This window comes from Suricata suricatta, chromosome 5 (assembly GCF_006229205.1).
Source record: "Suricata suricatta isolate VVHF042 chromosome 5, meerkat_22Aug2017_6uvM2_HiC, whole genome shotgun sequence".
Lineage (NCBI taxonomy): Eukaryota > Metazoa > Chordata > Mammalia > Carnivora > Herpestidae > Suricata > Suricata suricatta.
The window spans coordinates 49,033,561-49,051,466 of NC_043704.1; the positions used below are offsets into that span (position 1 = coordinate 49,033,561).

General features: G+C 34.9%; 1 protein-coding gene across 4 annotated transcripts in view; it reads right to left on the minus strand.

The window, feature by feature from the left end:
• SENP7 (SUMO specific peptidase 7) overlaps positions 1–17,906 on the minus strand; it is a 177,723-nt gene that overhangs the window by 96,058 nt on the left and 63,759 nt on the right. For all 4 annotated transcript variants that reach the window (XM_029939204.1, XM_029939202.1, XM_029939203.1 and 1 more), the window contains one exon: positions 16,785–16,882. In XM_029939204.1, the coding sequence (XP_029795064.1) occupies positions 16,785–16,882 (98 nt within the window). The remainder of the gene's footprint in view (positions 1–16,784; positions 16,883–17,906) is intronic.

A 17,906-nucleotide genomic window follows, 5' to 3' on the forward strand; every position in this document is an offset into this window, starting at 1 on the left:
ACCTAAATTTTTATACAGTCAATTTACTTTCATTTCCATGTAGTATCACTTATGTTTTAATGATAATCATTAACAAAGTATACAGAATTCCTCTCAATGAAGCCAAAATATCAGGTAGCGTATCATCTCCAGGAGGAGAAGAGTATGGGACAGACACTGTGGCCCACAAAGCCTGGATTTACTATTTACTACCTGGCCCTCTGCAAAAAAAAAAAAAAAAAAAAAAAAAAAAAAAAGTCTGCCCTGTCACATGCTCATTTTAGTGAAGCATATCATAAAGGAGCTTCCTAAGAAAGTGTACATGGCAATGATTTTTTTGAGAACCTCTAGGTCTAAAAATGTATTCAATCTACTCTTGCACTTGAGTTAGGCATAGAACAATAGGCTGGAAATAATTTCTCTTAGAATTTTCAAGACACAGATTCATAATTTTCTACCTTCCAGAGCAGCTAAGATTATCAATGCCATATCATTCCTGATTCTTGTAAGTGACAGGTTTTTTTGTTTTGTTTTTGTTTGTTTGCTTGTTTTGTTTTTTTGTCTGAAAGCTGTTAAGATCTCTTCTACTTTACCTCTGGTGTTCCAAAATCTCATGATGTATCTTAGAGAAGGTTTCTCTTTCTCCCTTTTTTTAATCCCTCCAACACAGTGCTAGTATTCAGTAAGGCTTTTCAATCTGGAAACTTATTTTTCAGATGTTGGAGATGTATTTTAGTATTTTCTTGATAAATTCTTCCTTCCATTCTCTCTGATCTATGTGATATTCCTATTATTTAGATGTTGTACTTCCCAGTTTGAATCCCTTCTTTTTTTTTTCTATCTATCTCTATTTATTCTAGCTACATCTTCTATTGGACTTTCATTATTGCTACAATCATTCTGTAATTTCCAAGAACTTTTTCTTATTCCTAAATGTTAGTTTTTATAGCTGCTTACCTATTCTTCTTGAATGTGATACCACTTGATAAAAGACAAAAACAAACATGATAGAAGGTCTCCAGTTTTCCCCTTGCTTTTTGCCTTTGCCCTCCTGGGGCTTGTGTGAGTGTGTGTGTGTGTGTGTGTGTGAGTGTGTGTGTGTGTGTGTGTGTGTGTGTGTGCACGCACGCGCACCTATCTCCACCATCCAGAAAACTTTAAGCAGCTGATGATCTACAAGGTTTACAAAGAAAATCCTGAAAAATATTGTAGTGATGGTTATCTGGACCCTAAGTAAAAGCACAGAAATAGGAATGACCTATAGGAATAGGAAAGAAAACAAAGCTATATCTACATATTCAATCACTATATTTAACTGGAGGTAATTAGATTCCTTGACTATTTGGTTATGTCTTAAATTTCCCATCCCACTTTCCTTATGTAACAGGCAAAGGAAAAACAATAAGAGTTTTTAAAAGAAATATCAATGTTTAAGAAAGATAAGACAACATATAGGAAACACTGCTCCAACCTTTCACTCTTCCTTTACTCTTGTTCTCCTTCACAGTTACAGTTTTCTTATTTTGTTTCTAAACTGCATTGTCTTGTGTCATTTTTTTTCTGACTCCTCCCTTTTAACATAGATAGGTTTTCCCTGGTTCGCAAAGTTTACTTCTAACTTTTTATTGATGGTAAAAAAAAAAAAAAAAAGATGGAGTCTGGAAAAAAGAACAAAGAAATAAGTACAAATTGTTGTAATTTAATGTAATCACACCATACATTTCAATAAATATTCAAAAGAATACTTCTTTCTTATAAAGCAATATAAAGAGGATTCTGGGAAGATGGTGGAGTAGGACCCACCAAGAATCTCTCTCCTAACTCACAAAACTGCACTAGCAAAATCTGTCTAACTGTTTTTGGAAATCTGGAGATTTCTAACGGCTTACAACTTCAGAGAAAGGCTTAGGCAATAAAATGTCGTTGCTTTTTGGTCAACTTCAGTACTTAGCACAATAAAAGTTACCCACCCCAAACCCCTAGACCCTTAGCAACAGCTGAGCATATGTTACAGGAACATCTTACACTCACAGCATTGTAGGAAATAGAGTAGAAAAAAAACTCTTATCCTTTAAATATCAGGGATCTATGTTCTGATCACTGATTACCACTTCTTATGTCAGAGGTACAGAAAAAGAGACCACCAATCATTGTGGTTGCACCTCCCCCCAACACTGCAAGCCTCACCCTTTCTAGGAGAAGTGACTTCCAGGGTTTAACAAGCTAATGCCCCTTTTTCATCTCTTCATTTTTCCCTTTTCCCCCATTTGGGAATCAGACATTAAAGACTAAAACATTCTGCCTGGGGAGAGAGAGGGACACAAAACCTGAGCGCCTATTGAATACTGAAAACGAACAAAGGGTGGAAGGAGGAGGGGGAGGGGGATGGGAGGTGGTGGTAATGGAAGAGAGCACTTGTGGGGAAGAGCACTGGGTGTTATATGGAAACCAATATGACCATAAACTATTAAAAAAATAAAGAAATTTTTAAAAAAGACTAAAACATTCAAAAGTGAATGTATAAAAGGATGAAATTAGAAAGTTACCACATATACACAGGGAAAGGCATAGGCTCAAATAAAATCTGGAAATATCTTAAGTTTATAGATCATAATGAACTTTGACAAAGAGACAGCCTCCAACAACAACAACAACAACAACAACAACAACAACAAACAATAAATGAAATAAATAAAATAAAAACCAGTGAACCTGGGAAAGAGACAGAATCTAATATCCAAAGTTATCACACTTTTAGATTCAAGGGTCTAATTTTCAACAACAAAAAACCATGATGCTGTAAGAACACGAGTCTGAACCTAACAGACCTTATGACAGGCTTTAAGTTTCCCCTCTAAACCAGGTCTAAAGGTCAGTCTCTCCAGAACTATTAGGCGGTTACACATTGCCCGAGGCAAGAGAGACCACCCTTGTAATACCCTTAACATTCTTAAGGGCAGGCCTAGAAATAGAAGCTATAGGTAATCAGTTATTGCTTAAGGCTAGTTACACTCTATGTGAGGGTCCTGGGTCCTGGGTCTACTCTGTGATTGGTTAACACTCTAAATGTTATAATTGGATAAACCTGCTGTAAATAATATTGTGTAATAATAATTGGAGCACTGTACCTATGTCACAATTTCCTGTAACTCCCCCTTCCCAAACTCATAAAGGCCCTACCCACCTTTGTTCGGGGCTCGCTCTCTCTCAGCATGGATCCATCATGCCTGTAAACTCTGTGAGCCCAAGTTTAGGCCCCGGCGAGCCTAAACCCATAATAAAACCCTTTGCTTTTGCATGCGTGCTTCGGTCTCCCTGGCGGTCTCTGGTTTTTTGGGGGCGATATTAAAATCTGGGCATAACAATGCAACAAAGAAACAGGAAAGTATTGCCCATTCAAAGGGAAAAAAATGTACCAAAATGTCACTAAGACCTGATGTCAGGTCTACTAGACAAAGTATTTTAAAACAAATGTTTTAAGATGATCAAAGAATGTAAGAAGATCTGAGAAAAGTCAAGAAAGCAATTTATGAACAAAACAGAAATACCAACAAGAGACTGAACACCGAAAAGTAAGCCAAAAAAGTTCTAGAGCTGAAAGTACAGTAATTAAAATGAAATATTGACTAGAGGGATTCAGAAGCTAATTTAAGCAGGCAGAAGAAAGAATCAGCAAACTTGGAAGAATGCCTCAGTGACTGTTCTCCTAATTTCACAGATATGCAACTAAGTCTCAGAGGTTATTTCACTTTCCCTGTAATAAACAATATCTATACCATGGAATGGCTGAGAATATCTGTGCCCAGCTCTGTATTAGTCAGGGACACACAAAAAAGTCAAAGAGCATACTCAAATTAAAATAATTCAATGAATGCTTTATTGACAAAGTTTTTATGATTGTTTTTATTTCTATTTTACTTTTAGTGCCTATTGTTTTATTGTTTATCACTCTGAGATACATTATAATCAAACCCTTGAAAGACACACTTGAAAGCAGCAAAAGAAAAGTGAGTTGCCACATACAAGAATGTTCAAAAAGACAGTAGGATTTCTCATTAGAAATTTTGGAGGATAGAAGGCTAGAGCCTGATATATTTGAAGTTCTAAAAGAAAAAAACCCATCAACTAAAAATCCTATATCCAGCAAAACTGTTCTTCAAGAGTAGGGAGAAGTTAAGACATGCCTGGACAAATGAAAACTGATAGTTTGCTACCATAAGACCTGCCCTGCAAGAAATGCTCAAGAGAATCCTGTAAGGGGAACAACAACAACAACAACAAAAAAAAAACACCACACACAGTAACTCAATACCACATGAGAAAATAAAGATCTCAATATAAGTAAATATGTAAGGGATACCTAGGTAGCTCAGTTGGTTAAGCATCTGACTCTTGACTTCAGCTCAGGTCATGATCTCATAGTGGTTAAGATCCAGCCGCACATTTTATTTCTAATTTACTTTTAGTGCCTATTGTTTTATTGTTTATCACTCTGAGATACATTATAATCAAACCCCCGAAAGACACACTTGAAAGCAGCAAGAGAAAAGTGAGTTGCCACATACAAGAATGTTCAAAAAGACAGTAGGATTTCTCACTAGAAATTTTGAAGGATAGAAGGCTATAGCCTGATATATTTGAAGTTCTAAAAAAAAAAAAAAAAACCCATCAACTAAAAACCACACCAGCATGGAGCCTACTTAAGATTCTTTCTCGGGGCGCCTGGATGGCTCAGTCGGTTAGGCCTCCAACTTCGCCTCAGGTCAGATCTCACATTTGTGGGTTCGAGCCCCGCGTCGGGCTCTGTGCTGACAGCTAGCTCAGAACCTGGAGCCTGTTTCCAGTTCTGTGTCTCCTTCTCTCTCTGCGCCTCCCCCTCTCATGCTCTCTCTCTGTATCAAAAATAAATAAAACATTAAAAAAAATTAAAAAAAAAAAGATTCTTTCTCTCCCTCTCTCTTTCTCTCCCCCCTTGGCTCCTCCCCCACTTGTACTTTTTCTCTTCTTCCAAAAAAAGAAAAAGTAAATGTATGACCAATGGTGTAACTTTGGTTTGACCTTCCATTTTTTGTTTTCCACATGATTTAACAGACTAATATTTTATTTAAAAAAACAGTTAGTCTATAAGCTAGTATTATTCCAACTTTGTTTTGTAACTGCAAGTTTTTGTTTTCCACATAATATATATAAAGAAAATGCATTTAAAATAATTATTAGCTTATGTTTTTGAACATAAAATATATAAAGGTGTAACTTTCTGAAATCGAGAACTGAAAGAGATGGAGATAAAACTATAAGGAAATAGGGGAGACCTGAGTGGCTCCGTCAGTTAAGTGTCTGACTCCTGAGTTTGGCTCAGGTCCTGATATCACAGTTTGTGAGTTCGAACCCTGCATTGGGCTCTGTGCTAACAGTGAGGAGCCTGCTTGGGATTCTCTCTCCCCTCTCAATCTCTCTGACCCTACCCCACTTGTTCTTTCTCTCTATAAATAAATAAGTAAATCTAATTAAAACTTTTTTTTAAAAAACTTATAAGGAAATAGAGTTTTTACATGTTATTCAAGATAAGTAAGTAGAGATTCAAGTTTGAGTACTATAACTTTCTAAATGTTAAACCATGTAATCCCCATGGTAACCACAAAGAAAATAACTATATAAGAAGAAATGAGAAGAGAATTTAAGCATCTCACTATGAAAAAATAAAATCCAGGAAACAAAAAAGAATAATATAGGGAAGTTGGGACCAAAGAAAAGCTAAAAAAACATGGAAAATTAATAGAAAAATGACAGAAATAACTCCCTCCTTATCACTATTTACTTTAAATGTAAATTGATTAACTCATCAATGCAAAAACAGAGAGTGACAGAATAACTGGAAAAAAAGTGATCCAAACATATGCTGTCTACACTGGATTCACATTAGATCCAAAATCATGTTAAAAGTCAAAATATGGAAAAAGATATTCCATACAAATACTAACAAAAGAGAGCAAGATTATACTAATATCAGACAAAATACACTTTAAATTAAAAAAAGGAGGACAAGACACAAAGAAGTAATTATATATTAATAGAAGGTATAAAACAGCTATAAGATCTAACTATTATAAACACTGATACACCTAATAAAAGACTATCAAAATTTATAAAGCATTAATTGGGGCACCTACTTGGCTTAGTCAGTTAAGCCTCTGACTCTTGATTTCAGCTCAGGTCATGATCTCACAGTTCATGAGACTGAGCTGACAGCACGGAACCTGCATGGGATTCTCTCTCTCTCTCCCTCTCTCTCTCTGCTCCTCCCCCACTAGCATGCTCACACTCTCTTGCTCTCTCTCAAGCACAAAAATAAACTTTGAAAAATCAAATCATCAAAAATAATATATAAAACATAACAGAAAATGAAAATAGTTCTACAAGTTGGGAGATGTCAATGCCCTCTCAATAATGGATAAAAGAGTCTGACAGAAGAAATTAGAGGACTTAAAAGATACAATAAACCTACTAAATATAATGGACATACACAAAACAATCCATCAACAAGAGAATACACAGTTTTCCTAAGTGCACATAAGACATTCTTCAAGATAGACCATATTCTGGGGTACAAATTAAGTCTCAACAGACTTAGAAAGATACCACACAAAGCATCTTCTCTGTCCATAATGGAATGAAGTTAGAAATCATTAACAGAAGAAAAACTGGAAAACTCACAAATCTGTGAAAATTAAACAACATACTTTTTAATAGCCAATGCTTCAAAGAAGAAATCATATATTAGGAAATACTTAAGAGATGAGGGAAAACAAAAACAAGTCCAAAAATATATAAGGATGTATTTCTTTGAGATCAAAAACTGAAAGAGATGGAGATAAAACTATAAGGAAATAGGGGTGCCTACATACAAATACATACAAAAATTAGCAAAACACAACAAAAACACTAGTACCAAGAGGGGTTTTAACTATAAATGCTTACATTAAAAACATAAAGACCTCAAATCAACAATCTAACTTTATAATTTGAAGAACCAGAAGAAGAAAAAACTGCATTCAAAGCTAACAGAAAAAAAAAAGAAATAATAAAGGGCAGAGCAAATGACATACAGAATACAAAAATAAAAGAGAATGGGGTGCCTGGCTGACTCATTGGGTAGAGCATCCAACTCTTGATCTCTGGGTTTGGAGTTGAAGCTCCATGCTGGGCAGGGTACCTACTAAAAAAAAAAAGAAAGAAAGAAATGAAAAGATAAAAATGAAAGAAAGAAAAAAAAAACAATAGAAAAAATTAATGAAACCAAAAGTTCATTCAACAAATATGGCAACCTGAGCTAGCTGAGTTAAGAAAAAAGGAGAAAAGATACAAATAACTAAAATCAGAAATGAAAGTGAGGTGAGGAGATTACTAATGATTCCACAAAAATAAAAAGGATTATAATTGAGTGCTATGAACTGTATGTCAATGAATTAGATAATCTAGATAAAATGGACAAATTCCTAAAAACAAAAAGCCTAGACAGATTCATGTAGAAACAGAAAATTTGATTTGACCTAAAATTAGTAAGAAGATTGAATCAGTAATCAAAATCCCCAGGAAAGAAAAGCCCTGGCCTTGATGCTTTCACTGGTGAATTTCAAAATTTTATGAAGAATTAACAGTAATCATTCTCAATCTTGTCCCAAAAATGGAAGTAAAAATAAGAATTTCCAACTTATTTTATGTAGCCAGCATTACCCTGATACTGAAGCCAGACAAAGACACCACAAAGAAAGATTAAAAACCATTATCCCTTATGAACATTGTTTCAAAAAATCCTCAACAAAATATTAACAAATTTGACAGCAAATTAAAAATCATTATACACCACGACCAAGTGGGATTTATTCCTGTAATGTAAGAATGGTTCAACCTACAAAAATTGGTAATAAAAATGAGAGTAACAGAATGAATAGAAAAAATATTTATATGATCATCCCATTTGATGCAAAAAAAAAAATGTTGGCAAAGTTCAATATCCTTTCATGACAAAGCACTCAACCAGGGATGCAAGGCAAATGCTTCAATATACTAAAGCCATATTTGCAAAACCCAAGCAAATATCATACTTATTGGTAACAGATTAAAATCTTTTCCTGTAAGATGAGGAACAAGAAAAGGATGCTTGCTCAATTTTGCTGTTTCTACTCAACATACTACATAGCCAATTAGACAAAATAAAAAGAAAAAAAATCATCAAAATTGAAAACGAATAAGTAAAATGATCTCTGCTCACAAATGATATCATCTTATATGTAGAAAACCCTATAGATTCCACAAAAAGACTATTTCAAAAATGAATTCAACAAGGTGAGAGGATACAAACTGAACACAAAAATCAGCTTCATACCTATACATTTAACAATGAAAAATCTGAGTAGGAAATCATGAAAACAATTGCTCTAATAATAGCACTAAAAAGAAAATACTTAGGAATTAATGTAATCAAAGAGGCAAAAAATTCATAAAATGAAAACTACAAAACATGGCCAGAAGAAATAAAATACATGAATAAATGTAATCACACCCCATTTTCAGGGATTAGAAGGCTAAATGTTAAGATGTCAACACTACTTAAGGCAACCTATAGGTTTAATTCAACTGTATCAAAATCATGATTTTTTTTGCAGAAATAAAATATCTTATCTCAAAATTCATATGGAAACTTAATGGACTCCCAATAGCCAAAACAATCTTGAAAAAGAATAACAAAACTGGAAGACTCACACTTCATTTCAAAACTTACTCCAGGGACCCCTGGATGGCTCAGTCAGTTAAGCAACTGACTCTTGATTTCCGCGCAGGTCATGATCTTACAGTTTGTGAGAGATCAAGCCCCAAGTCAGGCTCCACACTGACAACATGGAACCTCTTTGGGAGTCTCTGTCTCCCTCTCTCTCTGTCCCTCCCCTGCTCACACGTGTGCTCAATCTCTCACTTGCTCACTCACTCTCTCTCTCTCAAAAATAAAGAAACACTTAAAAAAGCTTACTACAAAGTTACAGTGATGAAAACAGTGTGGTGACTGGCATAAGGGCAAACATAGAGATCAAGAGAATAGAATAAAAAACCCAAAAATAAACTCTCATATACATAGAAAATGTTTTTTAGCAACAGTGCCAAGACTAGTCAATTGGGAAAGAAGAGACTTTTCAACAAATGGTCCTAGGAAAACACATGCCAGAGAATGAAGTTGGACCTCTACTCAACTCCATATATGAACATAACTCAAAATAAATCAAAGAACTAAATGTAAGAACTAAAATTATAAAATCCATATAAGAAAACATAGGGGGAAAGCTTCATGGCCATGACACTGGATGTGGCACTGATTTCTTGGATGTAACACCAAAAGTACAGGGAACAACAACAACAAAACAGACAAAATGTGCCTCATAAAGATTAAGGTATTTAATCTTTATAGCATCTAAAGACACTATCAAGAGAGCAAAAAAGCAACCCAAAAACTGGGATAAAATATTTGCATGTTATGCATCTGATAAACAATTAACACTCTGAATATACAGACAACTCCTAAAACTCAACAACAACAACAAAAAACCTTGCCCTTCAAAAGTGGACAAAGAACTTGACTACACATTTCTCCAAAGATATACAAATGGCCATAAACACATAAAAAGATGTTCAACATCACTAATTATTAGGGAAACATACATCAAATACACAACCACCAATCACTTCACATAGGATGGCTATTATGAATTAAATGAAAGTAAGTGTTGATGAAGATGCAGAGAAAGTAGGACCCTTGCATGTTACTAGTGGCAATGTAAAATGGTGCAGTGGCTATGGAAAAGAATATGGTGATCCTCAAAAATCAAAAATAGACTTACCATATGATCCAGCAATTTCACTTTGGAATATATACTCCAATTTCAAAGACTAAAAGCAGGGTTTCGAAAACATATTTATATAGCCATGTTCGTATCAGCATTATTCACAAAAGCAAAAATAGGGAAGCAATGCAAGTGTCCATTGACAGATGAATGGCTAAGCAAAACAGCATCTTGTGTATAACATACGTACATAATGGAATATTATTTCTCCTAAAAAGGAGGTAAATTCTGACATGTTGCAACATGAATGAACTTGCTGACATTATGCTAAGTAAAATAAGCCAATCACAAAAAGATAATGATTCCACATACATGAAGTACTTAGAGTGGTCAAATTCATGGAAAGCAGAATTGGTGGTTGCTTGGGGCTAAAAGGATAAGGGAGAAACTGGGAGTTACTGTTTAATGGGTATACAATGTAAGTAGCACAAGATGAAGTGTTGTAGAGATGGTTGGTGATGATGTTAGTACAACACTATAAATATATTTTGAACTACTGAACTATACATTTTAAAATGGTTAACTGATGAATGAATAAAGATGTGGTTTATATACATAACGGAATACTACTTGGCAATTAAAAAGAATGAAATCTGGCCATTGGCAGCAACGTGGATGGAAATAGAGGGTATTATAAGCCCATCAGAGAAAGACAGATACCATACGTTCTCACTCATATGTGGATCTTGAGGAACTTAACAGAAGACGAAGAGGGAGGGAAAGGGGGAAAAAAGTTACAGAGAGGGAGAAAGTCAAACCATAAGAGACTCTTAAATACTGAGAACAAACTGAGGGTTGATGGGGGTAGGAGAGAGTAGAAAGTGGGTGATGGACATTGAAAAGGGCACTTGTTGGGATGAGCACTGGGTGCTGTATGGAAACCAATCTGACAATAAATTATATTTAAAAATTAATTAAATAATAAATAAAAATAAAAATGGTTAAGATGGTAAATTTCATGGGGCACCTGGGTGGCTCAGTTGGTCAAGTTCTGACTTCAGCTCAGGGCATGATCTTGTGGTTCGTGGGTTCAAACCCCACATTGGGACTCTGCAGACAGCTCAGAGCCTGGAGCCTGCTTCAGATCCTGTGTCTCCCTCTCTCTCCTCCTCTCCCCATCTTGTACTGTCTCTCTCTCAAAAATAAATAAACATTAAAAAATTTTTTTAAGCAGTAAATTTTATGCTGTGTAAATATGATTTTTAAAAAAGTGATATATCTGTCCAAAATTATAAAAAACTTATAGACACATATTCCTTTAAGTAAATGACACACCAATAAAAGAATTTTAAAAAGGAATAGAAAACCTGAACAGTTCTATAATTAAAAGCAACACACAAACACAAAAGTAATATAAAACAACAAAGAATTATTTTAATTACAGGTCACTGAGGAAGGACTGAATTTTTAAGAAGCAATAAAGAATGAGAAAAAGGAAATTGATAGGCTGCCAATTCATTTCCTGAAAAAAAAAAAAGAATTACTGGTCCCAAAAGAAGCTCAATTCCTGTTCCTTATTCGAGGGACAAGGTTGAATTGTGCCCCCCAAAAGAGTTATTCTAAACTCTTAACCCTAGTATCTCAGAATGTTACTCTATTTAGAAATACTGTCTTCACAGAAATCAAATTAAAATGATGTCAATAATACCATAATACATTATGATTGATGTCTTTCTAAAAACTGCAAATTGAACACAGAAATGGAAATACACAAAAGACAAAGTGAGAACACACATAGAGAACATGTAAACAGATAAGATTGCAGTAATGCATCCAAAGTACAAAAAAATGCCCAAAGAGAAGAGAGAGACATGGAATAAATCCTTCCCTGATGCCTTCAGAGGAACCATGGCCCTACTGACACTTTCACATGAAATGTGAATGGAGTAAACAATCTAGGTCAAAGACAGAGATTTCCAGAACAGATGAGAAATCTACATCTGCTATGTTCTGAATGTTTGCTTCCCTTAAAAATTCATATGTTAAAATCCTAAATGGCCAAAATGATGGTATTAGGAAGTGAATATTTGGGAAGTGAATAGATCATGACAGTGGACCCTCATAAATGGTATTAGTATGCTAATAAAGAAGGTTTAAGAGAGACCCTTCCACCGTTTGCAGGCACCATGAAAAGATGGCCATCTGTAGGAACCAAGAAGCTCTCAAAGACAGTGAACCTTCTGGAGCCATGATAATGGGCTTCCCAGACACTAGAATTGTAAAAAATAATTGTTTGTTGTTTATAAGCCACTTAGTCTATTGTAACAGATACAAATACTGGACTGAAAATCCACATGGATAACAGGAGCTTGATTAATAGTATCATCCAATTCAATCTAACACTCCCCCACATAGGAACAGAATACACATTCTTCCCAAATACACAAACCATTCTGCAAGCAAGACCATATGCAAAACCATAAAATAAAACTCAGTAAATTTATAAGAAAGGAAATAATACAGGGACGCCTGGATGGCATAGTCATTTAAGTGCTGACTCTTGATCTCGCCTCAGGTCATCATCTTGCTGTTCATGAGTTTGAGCCCCCCATCAGGCTCTGCACTGATGGTTCAGAGCTTGCTTGGGGTTCTGTCTCTCCTCTCTGCCCCTTCCCCACTTGTGCGCTCTCTCTCTCTCTCAAAATAAACAAATAAACAAAAAATTTTAAAAAGGAAATCATATAGAATGTTCTTAGACAACAATGAAATTCAATTCAAAATTAACAACACATAAGTAAGTCATGGAAATGTAAAGTATAGCATGGTGACTGTAGTTAATAAAACTGTATCATATATATGAAAATGGCTAAGAAAGTAAACCTTAAAGGTTCTCATCACAAGGAAAAAAATGTATAACTATGCATGGTGACAGATGTTAACTAGACTTACTATGGGGATCATTCCTCAGTATATACAAATAATGAATCACTACATCGTACACCTGAACTAAAATAATGTTATGTCAATTATATCTCAACAAAATCTGGGAAGTTTTCAAAAATGCAGAAATTAAAAAATACGCACTTTCACAAGTGAGTCAAAAAATCATACCAGAATTTAGAAAATACTTTTAAGATTAATGAATAGAAGAACATCACAACACACCAAAATTTATGAGATGCAGCTAACGCAGTGCTCAGGTGAAATTTAAAATTGTAAAATGGCTATGTTAGAAAAGAAGATATATCTCAAATTAATAACCTCATCATACATCTTAGGGAGTCCTGGGTGGCTCAGTCAGATGGGTGTCTGAGTTCTGCTCAGGTCATGATCTCATGGCTCTTGGGTCTGGGCCCAAGTTGGGCTCTGTGCTGACAGTGCAGAGCCACTCCCCCAACTGTGTTGTGTTCATTCTCTCTCTCTCTCTGTCTTTCAAAAATAAACACACATTAAAAGAAAAAGGAAAACCCTGGGTGCTGGACGGGCTCAGTCAATAGAGCGAGCAGCTCCTGACCAGCATGAATTCAAGCCCCAAGTTAGGTGTAGAGATTACTTAAAAATAAAATTTTAACAACAATAACAACAAAAAACATTTAAAGACAATAATACCAATTCTCCAAAATTTCTTCCAGAAAACAAAGGAAGAGCAATACTTTCCAACTCATTTCTACAAGGCCAGTATTAGCCTGATTCCAAATCCCAGACAAAACAACGTAAGAAAACAGCAGATGAACTTCTCTTGCTTTTTAAGTTTATTCATTTTTTTTATGTTTTTAATTTATTTTTCAGAGACAGTGCGAGCAGGGGAGGGGCAGAGAGAGAGGGAGACGCAGAATCTGAAGCAGGTTCCAGACTCTGAGCTGTCAGCACAGAGCCCGACGTGGGGCTTGAACCCACAAACCATGAGATCATAACCTGAGCCAAAGCCGGACACTTAACCGACTGAGCCACCCAGGCACTCCAGTTTATTCACTCTGAAAGTAAGAGAGAATGTGAGTGGGAGGAGGGACAGAAAGGGAGAGGGAGAGAGAGAATTCCCAAGCAGGCTCCTCCTTGTCAGCACAGAACCTAATGCAGGGCTCAATCTCACAAATTGTGAGATGATGATCTGAGCCAAAATCATGAGTCAGACGCTTAACCAACTGAGCCACTGCCCCCTGACAAATTTCTCTTCTTAATACAAATGAAAATATCCTCAACAAAATCCTAACAAACTGAATCCAGCAACATATAAATGGGATCATAAATCAGGATCATGTGGGATTTATCTCAAGAATGTAAATTTGACTTAAGACCTAAAAATCAATTTATGTATCATATTAATTAAAGGAAATACATTACATGATATGAATGCAGAAAAAGCATTTGAGAAAACTGGACACACATTCATGATAAAAGCCGTTCAACAAATTAGGAAAATAGAAAAAAATTTCCTCATCATGAAAAAGAACATACTTTAGTATACTTTAGATACTATAACAAAATACCATAAGGTGGGTGGTTTATCAACAACAGACATTCATTTCCCATGTTCTGGAGGCTGGGGAGTCTAAGATCAGGTGCCAGACGCAGGGTCTGGCTATGGTAAAGGCCCTCTTGTGGAATGCAGACTGTTAACCTCTCACTACATCCTCAAGGGCTGGAAGAAACTAGGAAGCTCTGTGAGGTCTCTTTTATAAAAGCAGAAATCTCATTCTTGAGTGCTCCACCCCCATGACTTAACTTCCCAAGGGCCCCACCTCCAAACGCCATCACACTGGGCATTAGGATTGCAACATAAACATTTTGAGAGGACACAAACATTCAAACCATAGCAAAACATCTATGAAAACCTAGCTACCATGATACTTAATGGTAAAATAGCAAATGCTTTCCCTCTGAGAGTGGGGACAAAACAAATATGCCCACTCTCACCACTTCTATTCTACATCATTCTAGATGTTCTATCCAGAACAATTAAGCAAAGAAAAAAATTAAAGGCATCCAGTTGGAAATAAAGAAGTAAAATTGTCTTTATGTATAAAACTCCAAGTAATCTACCAAAAACTTCTAGATCTAGGAAGCCTTAAACAAGGTCACAGAATATAATGTTCACATATGCAAATCAAGTGAATTCCTATACACCAACCATGAATAGTCTGAAAATAAAATTAAGAAAACAATTCCACTCACAACAGCATCAAAAAGAAGAAATTAAATTATCAAAAGTTGCAGAAATAAATTAAAAAGGATCTAAATGGAAAGATATCTCATGTTCATGCACCAGAAGACTTAATATTAAGTTGGCCAAACACCCCAAATTAGTCTACAGATTTAACACATGCTCTATCAAAATTCTTATTAGCTTTTTTGTTAAAACTGACAACCTGATTCAAAATTCAACTGAAAATGCAATGAATCTAGAACAACTGAAGCAATCTTGAAAAATATAATAAAGTTGGAAGACTCTCACTTCCCAATTTCAAAACTTAGTGCAAAGTTGTAGTACTCAAGACACAGTGGTACTGGCATAAGGACAGACATATAGATCAATGAAATTAAATTCCAATTCCAAAAATAAACCCTTATATTTACAGGCAATTGATTTCCAATACGGGTACACCAAAACACTGGTACCTCTTCAACCAATGGTGCTAGGACAACTGCATATTCACAAAACAAAAATATAAACTTGGATGCCTATTTCATATCTATCATATCCAAAAATTAATTCTGAATGAATAAAAGACTTAAGTCTAGTAACTGGGACCTTAAAACTCTTAGAAGAAACCTTAAGAATAAGTCATTCTAACCTGAGACTAGGTAATAGTCTAGATTTGACAACAAAAAAGCAACTTGACAAAAGAAAAATAGATAAACGGGACTTCATCAAAATGAAAAAAAAACACCCTCTGTGCTTCAAAAGACAACATCAAAAAAGCTGAACGGGAGAAAATATTTGCAAATCAGGTATCTGATAAAGACATATATTCTTTATATACACAGAATATATAAAGAAGTCTTACAACTCAACAGAAACATAAACAACACAATTTTAAAAAAGCAAAAATTTAAGTAGACATTTCTCCAAAGAGGATATAAAAATCACCAACAAACCTATAAAAAGACAAATGTCATTAGGAAATGCATATCAAAACCTTAATGAGACACAGGTTTATACCCACAAGAACATTTATGGAAGGAAGGAAGGAAGGAAGGAAGGAAGGAAGGAAGGAAGGAAGGAAGGAAGGAAGGAAGGAAAGAAACAAAGAGAAAGAAGGAAGGAAGGAAACAAAGAAAGAAACAAAGAGAAAAGAGGGAAGGAAGGATGGAAGGAGGGAAAGAAGGAAAGAGGGAAGAGAATTTAGTGGTAAGGATATGAAATACCAGTATGTTTTTTATTTCCTACAATTTACTTGAAAAGGGACAATAAGACTAAGTACCTTACAAAGTGCTCTGACATAAATTTAAGAACTTCAATTAGTCTTCTAATTTGTGTGATCTCCCAATGATTACTTTTACTTTACTACTCTCATTTTTTTATTCATTCACTATTCCAAAACAGAAAATTCAATACTCTTTTGTATAATAACTTTTTCCATCATTTACAGATGTCAGGTCCTGAAATGCTCTAAATTCCTTCTGATAATTTGAACCTCCCAGATATTTAATTCTAGTATAATCTTAATTTACTAAGTGCTAAATTCAGCATCATTCTTTTTTACTGCAGACCACAAATGATCAATCAAGCATTATAATCAAGTCTATATGTAACTTTTATTTTATCAGCTAAAGTTTATCAAGATGTCCCAAATGCACAAAAAGAGTTCACTTAGAATCACAGAAAGTTCACTCTTGAAAGGAAGCTTAGAGGCCACTGAATTCAGTTTTTGTATTTCAAAATTATGTATCTGACATCCATGAATCAGCATGGTCAGTCACACTATTTATCCACAACATAAGCCCACCCTCTGGCATACACACATTTCTTACCTTTCTGGTGATGTCTTAGAGGTGACAGGATGCCGACAAACACTTTTTCTACTTTTATGGTCTAGAGAGAGGACCTTATTTCTCAGGCTTCTTTTCCACTGAAGAGGAAAAAATACAATTTAATACTAAGTATAACAATATGATAATTAAGAGGCACTTAAATTTGTTTTTACTTAGAAATTCAAGATAAACAGCGAAATTCATAGTAAGTCAGAGGAAAACAAGTGCAATCTACAAAACCACCTGGTTCTTTTCCTAGTGTAGAAATGTAAGTCTATCAAAAAAAAATAGAAGAAAGATATTTAAAAATCTCAAGGTAAGTTAAGTCAGGAAATAAACATTGAGATTCTAAAGCTTACATAATTATAAAATTTTTGAGTTTAAAGAAAATAAGAAAAATTATTATATACCAAGTTAAATAGGGTCTGTGGTTTTGAAGTAACTGTATTTATAATAATTGAAATGCATTCCAGCTTGTTTCCCATTAATTGCTGCATGGAAAATTTTATGAACGACTCAGACATCTTACTAACAGGGTTCATACTTAATCTAACTAGACACAAAAGTTAAAATTATATAATATAAAACAGGATCAGTCTAGACAAATTATTTATCTTCTCTTCATAAGTTACCTTACCTGAAAATGGAAGTAATAAGAGTTATCTCACAAGGATGTAAAGATGATTATATATGTAGTAAATTTAAAAAACTGTTTTCCTGAGGTGCCTGGGTGGCTCAGTCAGTTAAGCGACTGACCCTTGGTTTTGGCTCAGGTCATGATCTTGCGGTTTCATGAGCTTGAGTCTCATATCAGGCTCTGAGCTGGCAACACGGAGCCTGCTTAGGAGTCTCTCTCTCCCTCTCTCTCTCTCTGCCCCTCCCTTACTCACACTGTCTCTTTTAAATAAACTTATTTAAAAATTAAAAACAATAAAAGTTTTCCTCAGAGATTTGTATACCTGTGTTTATAGCAGCATTGTTCACAACAGCTAAAAGATATAAGCAATTCAAATGTCCCATCAATAAGTGAATGGATAAACAAAATGAGGTATATACAAAGAAATATTATTTAGTCTTAAAAAGAAACTGACACATGCTATAACATGGATGACCCTCAATGAT